The sequence below is a fragment of the Sebastes fasciatus genome, chromosome 5, assembly GCF_043250625.1.
Source record: "Sebastes fasciatus isolate fSebFas1 chromosome 5, fSebFas1.pri, whole genome shotgun sequence".
NCBI classification, from domain to species: Eukaryota; Metazoa; Chordata; class Actinopteri; order Perciformes; family Sebastidae; genus Sebastes; species Sebastes fasciatus.
This window is the reverse complement of record NC_133799.1, coordinates 28,420,356-28,439,474: the sequence shown is the minus strand read 5'-3', so window position 1 is coordinate 28,439,474 and position 19,119 is coordinate 28,420,356. Positions and strand designations below refer to the sequence as shown.

At 40.6% G+C, this 19,119-nt stretch overlaps 1 protein-coding gene across 2 annotated transcripts in view; it reads left to right on the top strand.

Moving 5' to 3' along the window:
• The window catches only part of LOC141768206 (tensin-3-like), a 65,333-nt gene extending 52,263 nt beyond the window's left edge, over nt 1-13,070 (top strand). For both annotated transcript variants that reach the window (XM_074636294.1, XM_074636295.1), the window contains exons 17-27: nt 3,025-3,181; nt 3,335-3,786; nt 4,674-4,757; nt 4,902-5,033; nt 5,446-5,541; nt 7,407-7,484; nt 8,644-8,721; nt 8,918-9,086; nt 9,179-9,247; nt 10,427-10,456; nt 11,903-13,070. In XM_074636294.1, coding sequence (XP_074492395.1) covers nt 3,025-3,181; nt 3,335-3,786; nt 4,674-4,757; nt 4,902-5,033; nt 5,446-5,541; nt 7,407-7,484; nt 8,644-8,721; nt 8,918-9,086; nt 9,179-9,247; nt 10,427-10,456; nt 11,903-12,044 — 1,487 coding nt within the window. In that variant the 3' untranslated portion in view covers nt 12,045-13,070. The remainder of the gene's footprint in view (nt 1-3,024; nt 3,182-3,334; nt 3,787-4,673; nt 4,758-4,901; nt 5,034-5,445; nt 5,542-7,406; nt 7,485-8,643; nt 8,722-8,917; nt 9,087-9,178; nt 9,248-10,426; nt 10,457-11,902) is intronic.
• Nucleotides 13,071-19,119: the final 6,049 nt, after the last annotated feature.

Here is a 19,119-nt window from a genome sequence, read left to right as displayed (position 1 = left end):
AGCCTAGGACTACGCTATGTTGGTTCATTCAAACTATTTACGTGTTCTTCCATATTCGCTCAGACTAACAGCCCTGGTCAACATGCAGATTACCTGCAAGATGCTGATAGTCTCACTGCTGTTTTAAGAAAAAACAGCTTTCAGTGAATATAAAAATCAATCATCACATATGCACAGAAAGTAAACTTTTTTAAAAATTGATTGAGATAAATGAAAATGCACAATTATACACAACAAAACTGATACTAACTGATACTGGTTACATATTCTTGAGCAAGTATTGCAGATAAAGAGTGGTTGAAAAGTATTGAGATTCTTTACTGAAGTAAAAGTAGCGATACAACATTGTATATATATATATATATGTATATGTATATGTTTATGTTTATGTTTATGTTTAATTAATGCTGCATTAACATGTAAGCAGCATTTTAATGTTGTAGCTGGCCCAAGCAGAGCTAAACTACTTGTTTAACCTACAGCAATGGATCATATTTTATAAAATGATGATATGTTTTGTATGTAAAATCTTTAATCAGCAATGTAACTAGTAACTTCAGTCAAATTAAATCAAAGAAGTGGAGTAAAAAGTACGAAGTTTCTCTCCAAAATTGAGTAGAAGAAATAAAAATAAAATGGAAATACTCAAGTTAAGTACAAGTACCTCCAAATCCTGAGTAAATGTACTCAGTCCTTTTCTATATTTGTATTTAACCAATCGACATATTGTGCTCTCATAAATTGATGGGTTGACAGACGGACACTGAAAATAACGAAACATAACTTGTGTTTAACGAGTCCTGCTCGCAGCAGCTGCCAGTAAGGTCACACTTATGGACATCTGATACTCCGTACATAATGTTGGCACTATAGAAATGGGTGTGGGGAACATTCAGCCGTGGGAAAGTCACGTTGAACCCCTAAAACCCTTGACTAGTGGTGGAGGAACTATTCAGATCCTTTTACTTAAATAAAAGTAGCCAAATCACAATGTAAACGTTAACAAGTAAAAGTCCTGCATTAAACAGAATGAGATCATACTGACAGGGCCCACCTAAATTGGCATTGGTTCAAATTCCTTAACAAATGAGCAATTAATCAAAAACCAATTGACAGTGAATCTGGAGCTTTTGGGATTCTTGGGAGTGCGTGTGTGTGTATGTGTGTGTGTGTGTGTGTGTACAGTGTGCGTGTGTTGTCGGTGCATCATGCAAACACTCTTTAAATTCATTAACAGCCCACGTGCGATTATATAATCCACTTGAGATGATGCAGCTCGTCCAATATGATCACATACAAAGCTCAGTCCAAATTCCTCCATCTCCGAGTGCTTGAATGGAGGGAAGGAGTGGAAGAGAGGAGGGGGGGGGGGGCTGTAGGGAGGGGAGGCGGAGAGCCAGCGGAGAGCCAGCGGAGAGCCGGCCGAACAAGGAACTCTTTATGATGATCGACTCTTTACACGGTGACTCATCGTACTTCACAGGCCTGTCTGTGGCCTGAGGAGGCCTGCCCTCGTGTTTGCTGAATGACACACTGTGTTGTCAGAATGTCAGGATGTAATGTCGGGTTGTTTGGAGTGCCCCCCCCCCCTCCTCCATCACACATACACACCTCTGCTCCTATTGTACGCTGTCAATCTCTGCTTGGCGTGATTATAATGATGCAGAGTACAGTCCGCCAATGCAGTTTGTGCAAGGTCTCCAATGTAAGCTTAAAGAAATGATAATTATGTGAGTGAGATAAGAAGTTCGATACCACCGTCATGTCGGTTCTTCAACTATGGAGCGTTAGCAGCGACCTAGCTTAGCATAAAGACTGGCAGTAGTTGGAAACAGCTTGCCTAGCTCTGTCCAAAGATCAGATACATACACCTACCAGCACATCCAGGGACGGACTCGGGCTGTCTGAGGTTTAGTGGCAGGCTGTTCTCATACACCGTTCATACCTAGGAAAAGTAATGCACTGTAATTCGTATATATCCCACAAAATCAATTCGTAATTCACGTAATCGTGAGCCAGGATGTATAAAGACCGACAAACGCAGCGTAGGGAGGAGGTCGGGTTGGATGGATGCATCAAAAAACATGCCGATGTTCGTACCACGTGTGAAAGAGGAAGTCAATGTTGATTTATTTGTCCCGTAACTTCCGTACTTAAGTTACACCACTTCCAGAGTTACTTTAACCCAAACCACAATCTTTTCCTAAACCTAACAAAGTCGATATTTTACTAAATGCGCAAAAAATGAGGAATAACTTTTCGTAAGAAATCATACAAACCGTTGTATAAGGACAAAGGTAACAAGAAATACCTCTTGGATGCCTTCGAGATCTCACATTACTACACTGTAATAATAGATGCAAATGATTCAGACTGATTCAAATGGGAAAATTATGATGATAAATTTGATTTCTTGCTGATAAACAAACACACTTTACAAAACACTGCAGATGTTTGGGGCCATTTTTGGGGGAAAGAAAAGCTACAATTTTGAGAAATATGTCTGAAAATTTGGAGAAAAAAGTGGCGATGTTATGAGAAAACAGTCGCAATTTGGGTTAAAAAAGTCCTAGCACTATGAAAATAAAGTCGTATCACTGCAAATATTTCATGTAAGTAAATTGAAACCACTCTGAAGTTGTAGACAAGAGGTTGATGTGAGAAGAGACGGTGGGAAAATATGATGTAAAGGATAAGGTTTGCAATATTTTATATTTCTCTTATTGACAAAAATGTCTACTTGTCCACTGCCAGGAATTATTCCCTGAATAAATAACAGTTAAAGAAAAGGCCTAATGCCTGTCAAAAATGATAGGCGAGTTTCTACTCTGCTGATACATTGATGGTTTTATAATCCAAACAAATGTCAGGTCCCAACGAAAGCAAACACAAGTACCAGTTAGTAGTAGGCAGTTATTATAGTTTAGGAACAAAGTCACATCCTGGGAATTTTTACAGTACACCTGGTTAGTATTTGAGGTGCGAGAGCTGTGTAGTAAAGGAGAACTTGTGTCTTTTTATCAGATTCCCGGAGTTTCCTGGACAGTGTGAACCATGCCGGCGGCTCCACAGAGGGAGAGCTGTTCAGGTCAGAAGTGTCGGGCACTCCCGCTTCCTGTCAGAGGATCTTTGGCTCCATGTGCTCGATGTCCTCCGACAGCGCCCTCCCTCACACAGACAGGTACACATACCCGGTCTGATTCTGGTGTATACAATGTGTACAATGTACTGGCTAATGGTACTACATGTTGCATTGTTACATCAATAAATTGTGGATTATTTGGACTCTTGTAATATGTCTTGATTTCCATCTCTCCGTCTTTCTGTTCTGCAGCTCCACTCCTCCTCCTGTGTGGCACGACCGGACTCCTAACTCCCTGAACTCCCCGTTTCCCCCCCAGCCCTCACCTCCTCTCTCCCTCAGCACTCCCAATGCTCACAGCTCTCCCAGGGGGGCTCTGAGAAGCCTGGGTGGAGGTCCGGGGGTCTGCAGGGAGACGGACAGCTTCGACTTGTCCTCGTTTTTGGGGAACGGCAGCCTGGAGCACAGCCTGCTGGAGGCCATGGAGGGCCTCGGGAGTCTGAACCTCGGGGGAGACGTGGGCCTCCCTCCGCTGCTGCCTGAGAAGAGGAGAGTGGGTGAGGGGGGAGAGCTCGGCTCCCGCTCCCCCTCTCTAAGCGGGTTTTCCAGCCCTCACAGTGGCAGCAGTCTCAGCATCCCATTCTCATCCTCCATGACCCCCGACCCTCTCAGAGGACTAAGTGGGGCCCCATCACCTGGAGCAGGTATACTGTCACTCAGTCACAGTCACAGCTCATTCTTCCATGCCTCAAGAAATTCAGCATCAATCGCACATTTTTTTTAGGATTTCACCTTTTTTAACAAGGAAAAACCTCGCCGAAATCCCGTAGTCCTGGCTAAAATGAGCAGCGATAACAATCAATTCCATCACTCAAATTCAGCTAACTTCCCCAATATTTGCGAGAACTTTCTATTTTTTCAAGTCACTACGTTTCCACTGAAATATGGTCAGACCTAAAGAATGCCCAGTGGGCAACTCCGAGGTCTGAAAAGTGAAGTCAATGCCGAAGTGCCTTAAACTTGCATTCTTTCTAATAGCCAGCAGGGGGCGACTCCTGTGGTTGCAAAAAGTAGTCCAATTGTATAGAAGTCTATGAGAAAATGAGCCTACTTCTCACTTGATTTATTACTTCAGTAAACATTGTAAACATGAGTTTATGGTCTCAATCGCTAGTTTCAAGTCTTCTTCAATACACCATTAATTTAGTAAATTATGGTTCCATTTAGAGTCAAATAGACCATTTAGCAGGGGATGCTTTAGGGCGTTATAGTAATATATGACTATAATATAGTCATAATAATGCAACAAGTGTGTTTTAATATTTTGGAAAACAGCATTTAATATTTGGAGTGTAACCTAATACTCCATCATACTGCTTATCGGGAGTAACCAGGACATTATTACCAGAACTACAAGTTGAGTTTTTAAACATTTCCAGTGCTTTTAGAGCCACAAACAAAATTGGTTAGACATAAACAGGGTTGAGTGATTTTTGTCTCCCTCACTTTATTTTCTCTGCCCTGTCTTGACATATTTTTGGGCCAGAGCCAGTCTGAAACCTAACGTAGAGTCTTAATCCGTGTCTCGTAGACTTTGGCAGTAAGCAGGACACTGTGAAGTTTGTTCAGGACACTTCCAAGTTCTGGTACAAGCCCGACATATCCAGAGACCAAGGTAAATATTGGTGTTGGACAGGAGAGCCTAACGGGCATTTATAATACGCCTCTTGTGCAAAGCTTTGCTCCTTGTACAGTATGAACATGCTGATTCTAACTTTAGCTTATCTCTGTTTCCTCCCCCTGTTGACCTACTGAACAGCCATCACAGTGCTAAAGGACAAAGAGCCGGGCTCGTTCATTGTCAGAGACAGCCATTCATTTCGCGGGGCGTATGGTTTGGCAATGAAGGTGGCCACGCCTCCTCCGTCTGTGTTACAACAGAGTAAGAAAGGTAGGCTGGAAATGTCAAGAATCTGACTACATTTTTTCCAGGATTTGATCCTTGCAACCATGATATTTTACAGAAACTGTCTTCTATTTGGAGAAAATATATACAGCCTTTAGTGGTGATTTCTATAGACGTACATGAGATTTATATAGATACATATTGTTAATTGTCAAAGTTCCACAGCAAGTTTAACATCTACAAATAGATCATAAAAGAAAGCACCTCACGTTTTAATTGAGCTGACATTTTGTGACATTGTGCTTCATTTCAAATTAATCTTTTCAGTGACACTATACAGTATATGTTCTACAATGTGTTTTACTATATTTCATTTTGGAAGGGATTTAATGCTTTTTTTTAAGTCATTAACAACATATGTATAAAAATATACCAAAATATACTGATATTTTTGCAGCGGGGGACCTGTCCAATGAGCTGGTGAGGCACTTCCTGATAGAGTGCACGCAGAAAGGAGTTCGTCTCAAGGGCTGCCCCAACGAGCCGTACTTTGGTGAGAATACTGAAGCTTTATCGAGTGTCTTAGATAATTTATCACATTTGGCGACAGTTTATCTAATGTCTAATTCTGAAAGTCATCATCTTGCATCACAATGGTATTTAATTAGGGCTGTCAATCGATTAAAATATTTAATTGTGATTAATCACATGATTGTCCATGATTAATCGCAATTAATCGCACATTTTTTATCTTTTCAAAATGTACCTAAAAAGGGAAATTTTTCAAGTATTTAATACTCTTATCAACATGGGACTGGGCAAATATGCTGCTTTATGCAAATGTATGTCTGTATTTATTATTGGAAATCAATTAACAACACAAAACAGTGACAAATATTGTCCAGAAACCCTCACAGGTACTGCATTTAGCATAAAAAATATGCTCCAATCATAACATGTCAAACTGCAGCCCAACAGCCAACAACAGCTGTCAGTGTGTCAGTGTGCTGACTTGACTATGACTTGCCCCAAACTGCACGTGATTATCATAAAGTGGGCATGTCTGTAAAGGGGAGACTCGTGGGTACTCATAGAACCTATTTTCAATCACATATTTTGAGGTCAGAGGTGAAGGGACCCTTTGAAAATGGCCATACCAGTTTTTCTTCGCTAAAATTGAGCACAAGTTTGATGCGTTATTTAACCTCCTTTGTGAGAAGCTAGTATGACATGGTTGGTACCAATGGATTCATTAGGTTTTTTTAGTTACATATGATACCAGTATCTTCACTTTAACTCGAGCCCACTGCAACCTCTGAAAGATCGACGCGTTACTATCACGTTAACTTTGACAGCCATATATTTAATTACACATTGTAATGTAAACATGGATCGTGATATTGTACATTTTCTAGGAATTAATTTGAAAAGCTGCTTACTGATAAAATTGATTATTTTTTATGGCTAATCCAGTGAATTGAATATCTGATAAATCAAGATACTCAAAAATACTTCCTGCAACTCCAATATTGACATCAAGAAGTCCTGCACGTTATGAGTAGTATAGCAAAATCTATATGTGATCATATCACCTCTTCAGAGCATTATACAGAATAAAACACTGTGATACACTTTATCAAAAAGTCTTTTACACACAACTATTATAGCCTACTGGCTTTCCAGTCAGCCGAGTGGAAAATACAAATAATAACTGGATGCAATGTAAAAAAAACAGTTTGAACATGTCGAAGTAAAATTAACAAGTACAATACTTATTGTGTTAATACTCTCTGTAAGCAGTATTCTAATGTGGAAGCTGGTCCAGGAGTTAAAAAAACAACCAGGTTTATGGAGTAGTTTCTTCTGCTGCATTGCATCATATTTCATAAACTTATAAACTCATGTTTAATAAAATGTTTATCTGCAAAGTGAGCAGTTACTGTCAGATAAATGGTGCTTTATTTTATGGGTCTGTAATTAAAAGGAAGTTATTGACCTGTAAAACAAAGTGTAGCAGATAAAGGTTGTAGAGTAAAAAGAACAATATTTCCCTCTGAACTGCAGTGGAAGAAAAGCAGAAAATAGCTTCAAACAGTAACACTAATGGTACCAGTAAATCACCAGAGCTCTCCACCAACCCAAGTCCAGGATTGTTAAACTATTGGTACAATAATAAAAACACATTTAAAGTGAGCTGACATTTTAAATTGCTGTCTTCAGCACAAATCCATCTGTTAATAGTCCACCAGGGTGGACCCACTGAGGTTAACAAAGTACAGTAACCCAGGATTATAATGTGTTTCCTGTGCCGCACTCTACTGGTCGGTGTGATGAGGTGCAGCTTGCCCCGTTATTCATCAGTTTGGATGGTGGGGCTGAAATGTTCATTAAAAATGTATTTTTTATTTTTCCTGTCAGGAAGTCTCACAGCTCTGGTGTGTCAGCACTCCATCACTCCTCTGGCTCTGCCCTGTAAACTCATCCTGCCTAACAGAGGTAAACTGTGTGTGTGTGTGTGTGTGTGTGTGTGTGTATGTGTGCGTGTGTGTGTGTGTGTGTGCGTGTGTGTGTGTGTGTGTGTGTGTGTGTGTGTGTGTGTGTGTGTGTGTGTGTGTGTGTGTGTGTATCTTAAAGCATGAAACAGTGTCAACGTATACACTAGTGGAACAACATCAGCAACAAGAGCTCTTTTGTCCAAACCAACAATAAATTCCCTTTCCATAGACGTCCCTTTGGAGCCTGTTCATAAAACTGATTATTAATTATAATATGTACAACTGTCTCACTAGAATTAACCAGAAAAGAGACAAATCTCAGACAATTAAACAAAAATAACCAACAACCAATAACAACTGGACACCGCGGTGGGTGCATCAAACATTATTGAGGCACATACATTAAATAACCCGACACTTTAACAGCAGAATAAAACATCACCAAGGCAACAACACAGAGATGTATAAACAATATAAACTCAACAGCAGCTGTAGCCAAAATACTCATATTAATGCTAAAAGAGAGACTGCACAGTTGTTACACAACGTCTAGTGTAACACACAACAGTGTTGTTGTACTCACCTGTCTGACCGTCATTCTGTGAGTCTCGTGCACCGTGAAGTCCTCCCCAATCTGCCCCAGGTTCAACTTCTCTGCTTATTCATTCTCAAAGCAAAACATAACCAGTCCACTCAGCCTCTCTGTCCCACTATAACCAGTCCACTCAGCCTCTCTGTCCCACTATAACCAGTCCTCAAACAGCAGAATGGCCTCACACACCTGAGTGAAGCTAAAAGTCCTTCAATGAACACAGAAGTCACCTTTGGCGCGTCCACCATGAGCATTTTAGCATGTTAGCATATTAGCCAGATCCAGCATGCACCTGTTGTTCCAATTGTGGGTGTGTTTGATTTAGGTCACTTAGCATGCGCGGCGGGAAGTGCATTAAATCAGTCATTAATTACGGTAGATGCAACCTTTTTTTCTACAATGCCAAGAAATGTAATTCATTACTTCCACCCCAGGTTAGGAAATTAACAACTTTGACTTTAGTGTATTTAAAAAGCACATCACCAGAAGTTTTGTGTTTTCATTTTGCATTTCAATTCAATTTGTGTGTTTCTTGGTCAGTAAACTCTCTGTGTGTTGTCGCTTGCAGACCCGGTGGAGGAGCTCAATGACTCGTCTGCACAGACAGCGACAAACTCAGCAGCTGAGCTCCTCAAACAGGGAGCAGGTACGGTGCAGACACCACATATGTACACAAATCTGTGTGTTTGCTTGACTTGTGGAACCTCAATGACGTTTATATCCGCTACAAAATACACCGTAGCTCTGTTTTAAGTGAATACAATCAGTAGATGATAAGTTTAATTTTCAATTTGGGTTGAACTGTTCTATTTTTTGTGTGTTCCTTCATGTTACTTTTGTAGCGTGTAACGTGTGGTACCTGGGCTCTGTGGAGCTGGAGTCTCTGACGGGACATCAGGCGGTTCAGAAGGCGACCACGCTGACACTCTCCATGGACCCCCCTCCGGCGTCCACCGTCGTCCACTTCAAGGTTTCGGCACAGGGGATCACGCTCACTGACAACCAGAGAAAGTGAGTGTTCACACATGTGCAGTTCAAACACACACACAGATACAGATGTGAATCCACATGTTCACGCAGACTGTCTCTGCTTGTTCCTGCAGGTTGTTCTTCAGGAGACACTACGCTGTCAACACTGTCATCTTCTGTTCTCTGGACCCACAGGGCAGGAAGTGAGTATCATATATTGTAGTTGTTCGTATATATTCTAATAGAAAGCACGTCACCGCCCAGGCTGCGCAATCCTCTTAAAATGTTATTCACAAGTATAGACAATCTTACTGATTAGCTGATGCCCACTCCTACAAGAACTTGGCAACCAGTTACAGTAGAAATATATATATTTTCGAGGAGACCAAATTGTTGAAGAATAAAAAGATATTTGTTGGAAGAGAGAGAACCAAGGAGCTAATGGGAAAATACATATTCAACATTACTTTCTATGTGTCTATTATGGTGGTACAGTGAATTTTCCCTCAAGCAAAATTTGAGAAAACACACTGTTGTTCCTGCTGTAACAATAAATGAGAGCTTAGAGAGCCTGTATTTTCAAACACCTGGAGGGCTTTATTAGTTGTAAAATACCACAAAAAGTTTAGTAAGGAGTTGTAATACATATTGTATCATACATATTATATAAGATGATTACAGAATTTGACTTAAATTGGAATAGAGTATATTATCATTTGATGAAGTCCTAGACCTGCTATGACCATATTTTGAGACTGTCATTTATACATTAATATTGAATGTAATATAACAGCCCGTTCTCATTCCCAGGGCGTCAAATACTGACGCTTTGTCGCGGCCGTTGGCATTCGATACCACCGTACCCTTTAGCACCAGTATGCGACACACAGGGCTTTCCATTAACCACAATGTAAACCCATACGCGGCAACAGTAAACGCTCAGAGAAAGTGCTGTGGTGACGTAGTTTAAAGAGTGAAAGAGATACACAGGGCTGGCAGGAGGGGAAGTGGATGGACCCAACAACATAGGGCTTTCTTCCAGGAGACCGCTGTTCGTGTCCCACGGGTTACGTTTCACTTTCGCTTTACTATCAGCTGTTTGCTCGTGTTCCGTGTTCACAACCTCAAGTCACATTTTCACTGTAAAAACGTAGTCATTTCAAGCCCAACGATATTGTTTAAGTGTTTTTGTTGAATTCACAACATTAAGCATGTTTACTGCTACCAAAAAGTGACGACGAACGGTCTGACAAAGCGTCAGTATGTGACGAGTTGGGATGAGAATGTGTTGAATGTTAATGTCTATATGTGATGTATAAATGTATACATTTGATGGCCAATAACAGTGTGATAACTTTCTTATGTTATTCTGTCGTAAACAGATGGACAAGAGGCAGCAGTTCTACTGCAAAGTAAGTCCCTTTTCTTTACTGCATATCTTGTATCTTTCATCGCTCTCTTCACTCTGTTATCACACATTCTCTTTAGGCCTTTTCTTACTTAAGTACTAAAAAAGTTGTTTACATGAATTGCATCTTCATTCACACTGATAAAACTGATAATTCACCGTCTGGTATCTTCTCATGGGTTGCAGGAAGAAATAAATAACATGCAACCAATAGATGCAATAAGTGCCACGATTATAGAATTAGAAAAATAAGAAGATCTTGGTTTCAAAACTTCAAAATTTGTCCAAGTTTCAGTAGTAAGACTGTTTGATAATGTGACGTAAAGAGGTTCAGCACCCAGGATCTCAAGAGCCAGACTGTGTTTTGTTGAAGTGGCCTTGAAGTTATTCTCCATCCAAAATCTATCTTCAAATATCAAATCAATACTAGAGATTGTAATTGTTTTCTTCATGAAGTACGTCTGTGATTAGCTTGAATTCATGTCAATTACAATAAATTCCTTGGGAACATTCATAAGTCATTTGAAATTACTGCCATCCTTGAAAACTCCAAATATCTATAATAATTTTGGGGCATTTTATGCTTTTATTAAGTTATGGTGCTAAATGCGAGATTAGGACCATTTCTATTGCCTCTGCATGGCTCTCAACATGGCGACGGCTGAGCCAGCGGCTCGTAGCTAACGGTGCTAACAGAGCTAACAGTGTTTACCTAAAGGGGAACCGGAGGGTGGGCGTTATGCGTCTGCGACGACGCCGTCGATAGGGACAGCGTTTTTCAGCCATAACCGCTGCAGAGTGGCAGCTGTGAGCTAGCCAGTGGGGCACGCTGACATGCACGAACACGCACTAAAAGGCACGCAAGGCCGGCCCGGCTGTGTAAACAAAACACGGAGAAGCTCTGATTACAACACATACAGAGGGAGAGTGACTTCATTCTCTGCTCAGGTAGACATTACTCCTCTATATCTTTACATAGACAATAGTTGTTTGCGGCTATATTAATGTTCTGGATGTTGTACAGAGAATATTTAAGGAGTCAACAGTAGAGTGATGACTGGAAATGAGAGATTCCGAACGCGGGACGTTGGCATTTGTTGTTGGTGTCTCAAACCCCTAGGCCACAAGGGTGCCCCAAAACTCAAACATGTCGCTGTACTTCAACTAAAATATGTGTTTGCAATATACTGAGAACATGGATAGACAATGTAGAAGAGAATTCTGCTGCAGGAGTGTTTTGAAAGTTTGTTTTTCTGCCACAAACACTTTCTGTCAAAAAGGAAACTACAACCTTTTACAGAGATATTTCAAGCCTACAAAGAGGGATACTCAAAGAAGTATTCCTTAAGACACTGAGCTTCTACCTGCTCACAATGGCTGTTTGAAATGAGTCAAATGTAGTTAAACTCTTGTATAAATATTCCTGTCTTTCTCTGTCCCTTTCTTCCAGGATCTTTGGATTCGTAGCCAGGAAATCTCAGAGTGAGACTGAAAATATCTGCCACCTGTTTGCCGAACACGACCCCGAGCAGCCGGCGAGCGCCATCGTCAACTTTGTCTCAAAAGTTATGATTGGGTCACATAAGAAGTGAGGAGAAAGAGACTCACTGCAGAGTGAAGAGAATGGACAGGAAATCAACTTCCAACCCCAACTTCATATAAATATGAGTGTGTGGACCTAAAAAAATAAACAAACTTTTCCTCCTAAGAGCCAAAAACAATGAACTCCACACACTCCAGCGCCTGGTCCTGTTGGTCCATCCTGCAGAATAAACTTGTGTATTTTGTACTGACTGCACTGCAGGATAACGCCACCAGAGGGAGCCAAGACCGTGATGTATAAAGTTAAACTCATCAGCAGGAGCCTGCCATTACTTTAAGATGCATCTTTGGGAATGTTTTATAAAGTTTGTATAAAATCATAGACACTTTTCCTCCAGAGGATCTTGTATGAAAATCATATTTTGACTACTTTATCCGACCTGTATCTTCCATCGTACTCTAAATGTACTATATAATATTACACTGCTTGTTGCTGGCAGTCACAGTCGACAAATACAACACATTTACTTCTGATTAAACCTGGAGAATATCTGATATTCTGCACATATACACATATTTTAAGTATGACTATAATTTCTAAAAGCTTTTCTTTTGGTAAAAAATGTGTAAATCAGGTTTCAACATCACTTTAGAGCAAACCACAGGCCCATTTTATATGTTAAAACATAACCAACGATACTGTCATATGACAAAGCCAGCATTGTGGTCGCCTTGTACTTAAGATGGATTTATTGTGTTGTGTTTATAGTATTTATCCCTTTTTACAGATGTGTAAAAGTCTTTTTCCTAAATATATGTGCCATATATTTTTGTATATTAACATACTGTACATTAGGTTTAAACGCAGTGAACCTCAGAATTTATAAAATGATGTCACATATTGTTGTAGTATTTTACATACCAGTAAGATACTACATAAGCTGCCCATGTATTACTAATATAGATGTCAATATTTTCCTTTTACAGTAACTCCAATACAAATGTATGTACAGTTGATGTGCCATGAAAAATATGATTCTGATTTTCACTCAAATACAGTCACTGTGAGAAACTTTTAGTCCACCTCAGTATTTTTTCCATTCACAGCTTCCTCTATTCATCACAGTCATCTTGTTTTGCTGATTTGTCAATGAACGTTGATCAGTTACCGCGGCAATTCTGTCATTTATTAAAGCGTTGGTGCACCAAAGTCCCATAAAGAAAAAACACATTCTCTTAATTACTTCCAGTGGTATCCAGCCATGCAGATAGTTTTGTTTTATTTGCCCATGTTTTACTTTTGTGATCAGTTTTTTTTTTAATGTTGATTTATAACAAACAGATAAAAAACAGTGTGCTACACACACTTCAGTGGTAGGGATGAACAATTTTGAAAAACTATCAAATTGTGATTATTTTGTCTGACATTGCAAATTGCGATATGATTTGCAATATTAGAGGGAATGATCATTTTTACATCATTATTCTCATTTTCATTGCAAAACATATTCAAATGGTTATGGTGTGATTTTTACTGGGATCTGCAAAGATGTTTTCTTAAGTCTGTAGAATCTGGTGTGTAGGCCAGGACATCTTGACAGCAACACAATTTTATTAAGTTCATTTCATTTAAAATGGTACTTTGACACAAATTTCACCTTGCACAAAAATAATGCAGCGATTTGAAAATTGCAGTAGGCCATATTGCGATTTGTGTAGCCCTATTTCGGTGGTGACCAAACCCTTCTAATACTCGCCACAAGATCTGCAAATAAGTCTGTTTTTTCACAGGGACACTTCTTGGATGCACACAAACGAAAAGCATGTTGAAAATTATTTAGGACAAAAATGAAATAAAGCTCAAGGCAACATGGTAATATTCACATAGGATCAAAACACTGTATGCAACACAATAAAACGGAAGAAGATTTGTCCAGGTTCTGAGAAATCGGTCTCTGAGATTTCTGCCAGAAATCTTCTACAACTGTGGTACAATGGAGGAGAACGGCATTTTGTTGTTTAAATTTTAAACTGCGTTGTCTAATGAAAACTGTTCTCACAGTGTTTCTGAAAAGACATGTTGATGGTTCATTTTTCAAAGATATAGGGCTGGTGTTATTTTTTATTTATTTCAGGAAATAATATATATTATATAATATTTAACTCTAATGAAAAGACCAAAACCAACCACAACATATGCTACTCCATCTCTCAAAACTTTGCAACATCCCTGTGGCTCTCAAGCCCGATCTTTAAAACGGGTCACAAATATGTTGTTTTATCTGTTAGTTATTTTTCTAAAACAGCTGGTCACTGTAGTTTTTAACAAACAGGAGGAAATAGTGCATATGTTGGGGACTATTTTCAGTGGCGGATTAATTCACACTTGGTGCTCTAGTGAGTATTTGAGGCAGCAGGAGGGTGTATGCGGGATTGAGTGTGAGTGTGTGTGTTCATGGTAATGAAGGAACATGTCTCCCAGTGCAACACTGATATGTGTTTAATAGTTTTAATAGTTAGTAGGATCAAATTCATTGTTGTTTTTGGTCTTTTCATTGGATTTGTTGACATGTCATGTAACTCTAAACCTCGAAAAATAACACTAAAATCTGCTAGGGGCAATATATCGTATATTATATCGATATCGTGATATGAGACTAGATATCTTCTCTCATCTCTCAGAGAGAGTGAGAGTAGATATCTTATTAGATTTTAAATATCATAATGTGGCATGGCAAGTATTGTCTTTTCCTCGTTTTAAAGGCTACATTACAGTAAAGTGATGTATTTTTCTGAACTTAACAGACTGTTCTAGCTGCTTCTCATTGTGTAAATATTTTGTAAAAGCAACCAACAGTCAACCCGACAACATTGTTGCAATATCGATTTCAAGGTGGTCAGAAATATTGTGATATTTGATTTTCTCCATATCACCCAGCCCTACTATCTACACGGCTAGATAATCTAGAGGTAAAAGAATATGTTCTTTTATGATTCTGGGGTGAACTGACCCTTTAAAATCTAAAGTTGTAGTTTACAGTTTTGCCAATAGATGGCAGTAATCAGTCACCAAATGTCACACTTCATACTGAACCCAAGTATGGATGAGTTGGGCTCTCACTGGAATACACAGAACTTGAAAGTATTTCACGAATAATCTTTTTTTTTTTGGATGTATAATTTGTTTGATTTTCAGCTTTTCTCTTCCTTCTCGCTTTTATTATCGCACCAGTTTTATTCCAAGAAACAGTTGCAGATGGAGCGGAGCAGGTCCACACATGCACGAAGAACCACCCTCTTGAATAAACTTGGCAATGTCAAAGTGTGTCCAAGCTTGTGTGTGTGTGTGTGTGTGTGTGCATGAGAAAGAGAGCATCCGAGAGGGTGTGCACACGACTGAAAAAAGTGGTTTAAATGCCTGATAGGCCTCCGGGTGCCTCATGGATCTGCTGATCTGTCTGTCTCCAGCCTCTGTGTGTTGGTCGAGACTTTTAGAGGCCAGATCATCAGATACAGGTTTTGAATGAGGCTCTATTCAGGTTCCTGGTCTCTGTGGAGAGAGCCGAGGAACTGGAAGTGGGACAGAGACGTGGGGACCCAGTCCTGCAGTCCTGGAGAAAGAGGGACAGCATGGAGGGTGGAGGGGGGTTGTAGTGATGGTGTGTGTCTGCATGGGGGTGGGGGTGATGGAGGTGGTGGTGGGGGGTTGTTGGTGGTGGATGACCTCACCATTACGGGAAACTTTCCCACAGCCTGCACACAAAGAAGGCCGTCAAAAGGTAAAAAGGATGAGAAAGAATAGAAATTTAACACAGTGTGTAAAAAAGGAGGCAAAGTGTGGAAGAGCGGTTGGCCGATGAGAAAGCAGCTCTTTCGGAGGGGGAGTTGTCTTCCCTTTTCAGCCGTTCACAGATTTTTTCGGGGTTGATAGAAGCTCAGAAAGAACCCGAGAGAGAGTCGGCTCACAGCAGCAACCTTCAGTTTGCTCTCTGCTGAGTCACCTGCCGCCATTTTGTCCCCTAGCTGGACCTCTGCTTGCACTTCCTGCCGCACTTCCTGTCAGGCGGCCCACCAGCACCTGGTGGCCCGGCGGTTTTCACAGCCGCCGCCGCCGCCGCCGCTGGACGACATCACATTCCTGGCATTGCTCGCTCCGAATGCTGTTTGGAAATCCAAAGGCCGGCTTCCGTTCGGGAATGCCTCCCTCACAGAGTCCCTCTCAGCCTCTGATCCCCGGCCTCCTCTCACTTTATTTGAGTTAGCTATTTAAAGCCCATGCTAAGTGCGCTGCTGCTCTGGCTGCACAGGGGAGCAAACACACACTCCCATCTCACACACTAAAACCACATCGGCCCACAAATAATCCCTCTCCTATTTTTAATTTGGTGGGCTGAAAGGACGCAGCCTGCAGGGCTGACTGCGACCAGGCCGGCAAACTTTTTTGTTTTATTTGTCATGTGGTGCTTTGTTACTGCACCGAATATGGTTAGCATGTAATTAGCTTTTAGTGATATGAAGATATATAGCGGTGCTATCACTAATTATACTGTTTATCACCGGTGGAACACATTTACTCAAGTACTGCTTAAGTACAGCTTTGAGGTCCTTGTACTTTACTTGAATATTTCCATTTTATGCTACTTTGCATTACATTTCGTAGGGGAAAAGTTGTTTCATATTTCAGTTCATTTTGCTGGTAGGCTACTTTATTAAAGTAAAATTTGAATGTGGAACTTTTACTTGTACTGGAGTATTTTTACACTGTGGTGGTGACCACAAAGCTTTTCAAAGCTAGCAAACTAATGCTGTGCAGCCAAACCAGTAGAACTGTTCTTTACATTTTAGTGGAGATCTCAAAGTTTCCAGAGAAAAACAACTGTGAATTGTGTAAATATTACATAGCTTCAATGAAGAGTTCAAATTGATACAGAATAGGCTATATTCTATATTATACTGCAACCCGATATCACGCCAAAGCATGTAATAGACCCGCCTGTCCACCAGAGGACAGAGTCAGTGTTGCGTTTTGCTTCGCCGAGGCGTGAATATTACACATGTGTATTTAGGTTGCCGTACCAGCAGGGGGCAACTAAACTACTCACTTAGGTTTAGGGAAAATGTCATGGTTGGGCTTAAAATAAGTATGGAAACTAAATAAAATACGTACGGAAACAACAAAACCTCACTATGAAACACGGGGCAAACGTCACTAACGTAACTTACAAAACAAAACACCGGTTTCCCGGTTGAATGTCCTGTGTTTGTTGGACCCGTCCATCTCCCCTCCCATCCGACATGAGCGGTCTTTCTCCCCTTTTTATTCTACGTCATTAAATTGCAATCAGTACAGACTATATGCCATGAAAATGACACGCCTAAAGCAAGAACGGCCTTCTTGTTACATGCTTTTGCCTTGACATTATCGTGTCACACTAGTGGAATAAGATGGGGGGGGGGTTCAACCTTAAAGGTAGCCTATAAGGAAGAAAGAAGACTGAATTTTAAACCCTTTATACCTTTTTATTTATAAGTTGTCCCTTATTTAACCATTTGATCGGAGTTCGCGAGTGATTAACAGCTGCCTCCATTGAAAAAACAGTCAATAGGAACGCTCTCTCTCTCTCTCTGAAATGACCTGTGATTGGCCAAAGTCTCCCGTCACAGGCTAGATATTCTAAAGCCTGAAAACAGAGCCATGAGGAGGTGCAGAAATCTAGTTTTCTCTCAGAGCTCTTGAATTACAATATGCTGACAGGTTATTATGGAATTTGTGCCCAATGATGCCAAAAAAAATTTACCTACTGCCACTTTAAACTACTTTTCTAACTGAAGTACTTATTTGTTCAATATCTCTGGTTATATTACTGTGAATCTAGGTTATATCATTTGACAAAATATGCTGTGAAATGAAAGAAATTTGAGATTTCCTGAACAGCTTATATCTGAGTAGCTCTTTCTTTAAAATCTCTGGTTGCACTCGAACATTGAGCAGGACTGCTACGACAACATTGGATCTACAGGATTTTTGTGTCAATGTGAAGAAAAAAGCCAAAAAAGCCATTCCTGTGTGGTTATTTAACGGTTTCTTAACTGAAATATCACTGACCCCTCTTGGTAACTTACCCTCTAGTCCACATTTTCCCCTTAACACACAAATACACCTGTATGTGAACTTGTGTGAGCAGGAAATCAGAGTTACTCAACATCACAGAGCAACTGTTTTTGTTTTAGATTCATGTGTCTGACACTTCCAACAACAGTGTAACATGAACGCACCACAGAAATATGGTTCTGTTCTAATACGCCGCGGCATCAGAAACTCCCACGCCAATAAAAATGTCTGGCCTACGTGCTCTCAGGCACATGCTGAGAAAGCAGTGCCTTTATGGCCGGCCTCTTCATTGCATTGTCTCTAGTATAACTGACTGAAATACACTGTTTCACACGCACACACACACACATACACACACAAAAGGCCTGGGTACTTGGGTATCAGCGTCAGTCTTAATGAACCTGTCTCCAGGGGGCGGGGCCGGGGTAATGTCCCACACAAAGAGCTCCCGCTGGGCCATCGAGCCAACCAGAGGCCAACAGATTAACTTGCATTACATCAGCATCCCCACAATACACCTAATGAGGGAGGGATTATGTGTGTATGTGTGTGTGTGAGAGTGTGTGTGTTGTGTGTGTGTGTGTGTGTTGGCTCTCATGCCATTGCATCACTAATTAAATGCGATGACTCACTTTTGCTGATTCAGTGTGCGTTCCGCTGCGCAAGCAGACGTGTTTGGGGCCGGAAGCATCTTAACGTACGTTTTGCCTCCTTAAAACTGCTCTAATCAATATTTTCATATTACTGCAACAATGAATCAGATGACTATGTGTGATGCTGCCCGTAGTGACGAACCCACAGGGAATTATCACCAACTCTACGGAGCATTTTAGTGTCTTTCAGCTCAGCGTTTTTGGTTGTGTGGCAATCAATCAAAGTTTCCAGCTGCAACTGTTTTCAGCAAAAAAAAGGTCTGATGAACCCACTGTACTCTACGTTCTCAGCACCAGCTAGTGAACAAAGTAGAGCATTTAGCAGCTAAAGAACCAGATATTTCCCTCAGGAGTTCGTAG